We start from the raw sequence: 3,650 nt of genomic DNA, 5'->3' as shown, positions 1-3,650 counted from the left end.
AGAGCTTTGCTCCCCCCACGCAGGGAAAGGCTGAACCACAGCAGCACTGCACGCCGGTTGTTCTGTGGGTCCGTGGCTGTTCAGAGAGCACCCCCGAGCTCCCCCCATCACACTTCCCATGCCCACGGCTGCAAAAGCAGATCCTGATTCCACCATCACCACCCCCTCAGCAGCACCCGGCTCTGGGCAGCAGCTCAGGGCTCCTTGGCTGGAGGATGCTGTTTCCCAGTTCCGTGGTACCATGAAGGAGCTGAGTCATTTGTTGCATTTTTCCCAAGTGAGGGCAATAGCTACGCCCCTCCGCTCTCACATAACCACAGCCTGAAGCACAACACTCACTGGGGCCTCCAAAAGTGACTCATTCCCCTTCCCCAGCCTGTTGGCGTCAGGGCATGACCCCGGCCCGACGCTGCCGCTCTGAGCTCATGCCTTGGCCCAGCACCGTGGAAGGGAGTTACCCGAGTCACTTCCCAAACACACGCTGTTTCACTTCTCGGCTCCTTTTCTCTTCCTCTCCGTTTTTGGAATTCGTGCCCACTCTCGGTATGTTACAAACACCTCTGCAAAAGCTGGAGCAGCCAAAGAAAAACAAAGGAAACCCCCGTGTTCCAGCTCCCCCCCACCTCTCCTGGCGCGGGTTGCCAACAGCTCCTCACCCTTGTTTTTCACCTCTCAGCTTCTCCTCCTCCCCAGTGCAGCCCCTCAGGTAACCTCTTCACCACCCCCCGCCCCCAAACCAGCATTTTTCCTACTGACCAGGGAGTTTAAACCCAGTTTGGCTGAACTTGCCGCAGCCCTGCACCTCTGCAGCAGGTCAGTGCTTGCTGCAATGCCCCCCCCCCATCTCCTCCATCTGACCCAATCCCCCCAACCATCACCTTTCTCCCGTGCTGAACCTCCAAACAAGCTGAAACCCCAGGCATCCCCCAGCTCTCCCAACACCCCAAATCCCACCCGATCCCCCAAACCATCACGTTTCTCCCGTGCTGAACCTCCAGAAAGGCTGAAACCTTGGGCACTGCCCAGCTCTCTCAGCACCCCAAATCCCACCCTGACCCTCTCGTGCCCAGCTGAGACAGATGCTGACACTAAAAGCCTCATGTTCTTCCCCGGCACAGTGGCCTGAGCCCCCCGATGTGACAAAACCAAGACCCGGAGTGGCCAGCCCGGGGTTTCCGTGTTGGCAGCACCGTCCTGCTCCCGGCCTGTGGGAAGGACCGAGGTGAGGGCAGGACCTGGCAGCTGCCCTGACAGGCGGAGTTTGCAGCCCCAGCGCGTCTCTCCTCGTGTCTTCCTGGTTTCAGGGGGTTTTTGCCTGCCCCGACCGCCCTGTGACATGCCTGAGCACACGGCTGCCTCGAGGCTCCGGCTCTCCGGGCTGTGCTTCGTCCTCCAAATCCTCACCATCCTCCTCTTTGCCGTCTTTGTCCGGTACAGCCCAGAGAGCAGCCTTGGCCTCTGCTCCCAGAAGCTGAACTGCAGCTGGAGAAGCCAGGACTTGGGTTTTCAGCACCCCCGTGAGTACCCGAACCCCGGGGGGGTGCAAGGAGTGGCTCTACCTGGTCCCCAGGTGCTGCCGAGGGGGTGGCACGGGATGTCACCGTGCTTGGTCCAGGCAGTCCAGTCACACCATCCTGCTCCAGATTGGACTCCAGAGTAAAACATCAAGCTGTGGGGTTGGGGTACCGGTGTACCCCACCGAGGAGGGGCTGGAGGGTGGAAAGCAGACGTGCTGCAAGGATTTCCCATGTGCTTGGACAAAGCCAGGCCCTAAACAGGGATATTTAGGTCTAGAACATGGCTTTTGGCAGCTGGAGAGCAGAGGGAATCACTTGGCTCTGGGATTGGCCTCCCATCCTCAGGGGGGAGCACGGCAGCCGCTCCTGGCGCTTTGGGGTCTGCAAAACTTCCCACTGACCCGCTGCAGCGCCAAGGGATTCACTCCGAGCCCTTTTCATGGTGGATTCATCTCCCTCGGTGCTGCCACAGCATCCGACGTGGGGCTGAGGGGCTGCCCCACCGGGAACATCCTCCTGCGTGTCGGGCATGGCTGTGAAACTCAGCCTGGGCTGGGGGGTGAGGGGCTGACCCCGGCTTTTCTGAGACAAGAGTGATTGCAAAGGAGCCTCTGGAGCGCCGTGGCAGAGGGAGGGGAGCTGAGCAGGCAGCAGGCAGGTTCTCCCGGTTTCGCTTGCCCACGTAACCCCACCCAGCGCAGGCAGTGACTCAGGGGAAGGACAGGCAGCGCTCTCAGCACAGCCCAGGGGTGCCCAGGGTGTTTAGCTCAAGAAAGAATCAGGTCTCCCTTCCTCTGGTTTGCCAGCAATCGGTACCAAACTGGTCCCATTTTGTCCACCCTTCTGGTCCTCTTGTCCTGCGAAGTGGGACGGGATGTTTTCAGGGGCAGCAGAGGGGTCCTGGGGGGTGGCTGATGTCTCAGACCCACCTTCACGCTGGTGTAATGAGTGTGGACGGCTCTCAGCCACCCCAAGAGGTTTCTGGGCTGCGGGGTGAACCTCGTGCACATACCGAGGTGTCGGCACAGGGCGGTTGCGAATGGGGGGGCCAGGAGTCACTGCGAGGGGTGGCGGGGGCCACGTCAGGTGGGGATGGCTTCACCTGTCGCGAGCACAAGCACCAACCGCTCCTGCTCTCCGTTGGAGATCTCCAAGGGCGATCCAAGGCCAGACCCACCACGGTTCCAGAAACACGGAGGCAGGAGAAAGGCTGATTTATATCCCTGAAGCCTTCAGCTCCCTGAAACCCGTTAGAGCAGGGGGCGTCTGAGCCCCTGGGGGGACCAGCAGGCAAGAGGGTGGCTGCCTGCCCTCGACACCTCCAGACCCGTCCTTCTGCCTCTCCTCTGCCAGGTTTCCGGGATGTCCATCTCCAATCTCTGCTCGGCTTCGGGCTCTTGGTGGCCTTCCTCAGCCGCTACGGGCCGGGCAGTGTGGCCATCAGCATCCTCGTCGTGGCCTTCGCCATCCAGTGGGCCGTACTGATCCAGGGGTTTTTATACTTCTTCCTGAATGGCAAAATTTACGTGGGAGCTCAGAGGTAAGGCAGGAGGGAGCTGCTGCTGCCTGGCTGCCGCCGTCCCAGGTCCAGCCCTGGCACACTGGCTCCCTCCTCTGTAAAACTCACAGCTCTGCTTTGGAGGAGGACTGTGAGGACAAGTAGGACCAGGCTTCTGGGTTATTTGAGTTCCGCACTAGGCAGGGCCATGTAAGTACCGCCAACGTTACAGCCAGGCATTTAGGGGGGCTCGCTGGCCCCCGCCTGCCTCAAGCCCAGCTGTCCCCTCGTCACCAACACCTCAAGGCTCGGGCTGTCCCGCTCAGCTTGCAGGAGCACTGGGATGCAGGGGCTGGGCTGTAGGTTCAGCTCTTGTCCCCCCCCTCCCAAGCCCTGTGCTCCCCAGCTCCCGCGCTCGCCCCCCCTGGCAGTGCAGGGTCCAGCCCCACGCCCTCCCTCTCCTTCCCAGCATGGTCAGCGCTGACTTCTGCGCCGCAGCCATTCTGATCGCCACCGGCGCCCTTGTGGGCAGGGTAAACCCCGTCCAGATGCTGCTGCTCACCCTGCTGGGGGTCACCCTCTTCACCCTCAACGAATACGTCCTGCTCAGTCTCATGGGGGTGAGTCACGGACTG

The 3,650-nt window shown here is 61.3% G+C and overlaps 1 protein-coding gene across 2 annotated transcripts in view; it reads left to right on the top strand.

Moving 5' to 3' along the window:
* The first annotated feature begins 1,265 nt into the window (after positions 1–1,265).
* Positions 1,266–3,650, top strand: part of LOC113488680 (ammonium transporter Rh type B-like) — a 5,178-nt gene continuing 2,793 nt past the window's right edge. For both annotated transcript variants that reach the window (XM_026863965.1, XM_026863966.1), the window contains exons 1-3: positions 1,266–1,517; positions 2,871–3,057; positions 3,485–3,635. In XM_026863965.1, coding sequence (XP_026719766.1) covers positions 1,337–1,517; positions 2,871–3,057; positions 3,485–3,635 — 519 coding nt within the window. In that variant the 5' untranslated portion in view covers positions 1,266–1,336. The remainder of the gene's footprint in view (positions 1,518–2,870; positions 3,058–3,484; positions 3,636–3,650) is intronic.

This window comes from Athene cunicularia (assembly GCF_003259725.1).
Source record: "Athene cunicularia isolate RWA chromosome 25 unlocalized genomic scaffold, athCun1 chr25_part1, whole genome shotgun sequence".
Taxonomy (NCBI): domain Eukaryota; kingdom Metazoa; phylum Chordata; class Aves; order Strigiformes; family Strigidae; genus Athene; species Athene cunicularia.
The sequence above is the reverse complement of the archived record's forward strand: the minus strand, read 5'-3'. Positions and strand labels throughout refer to the sequence as shown.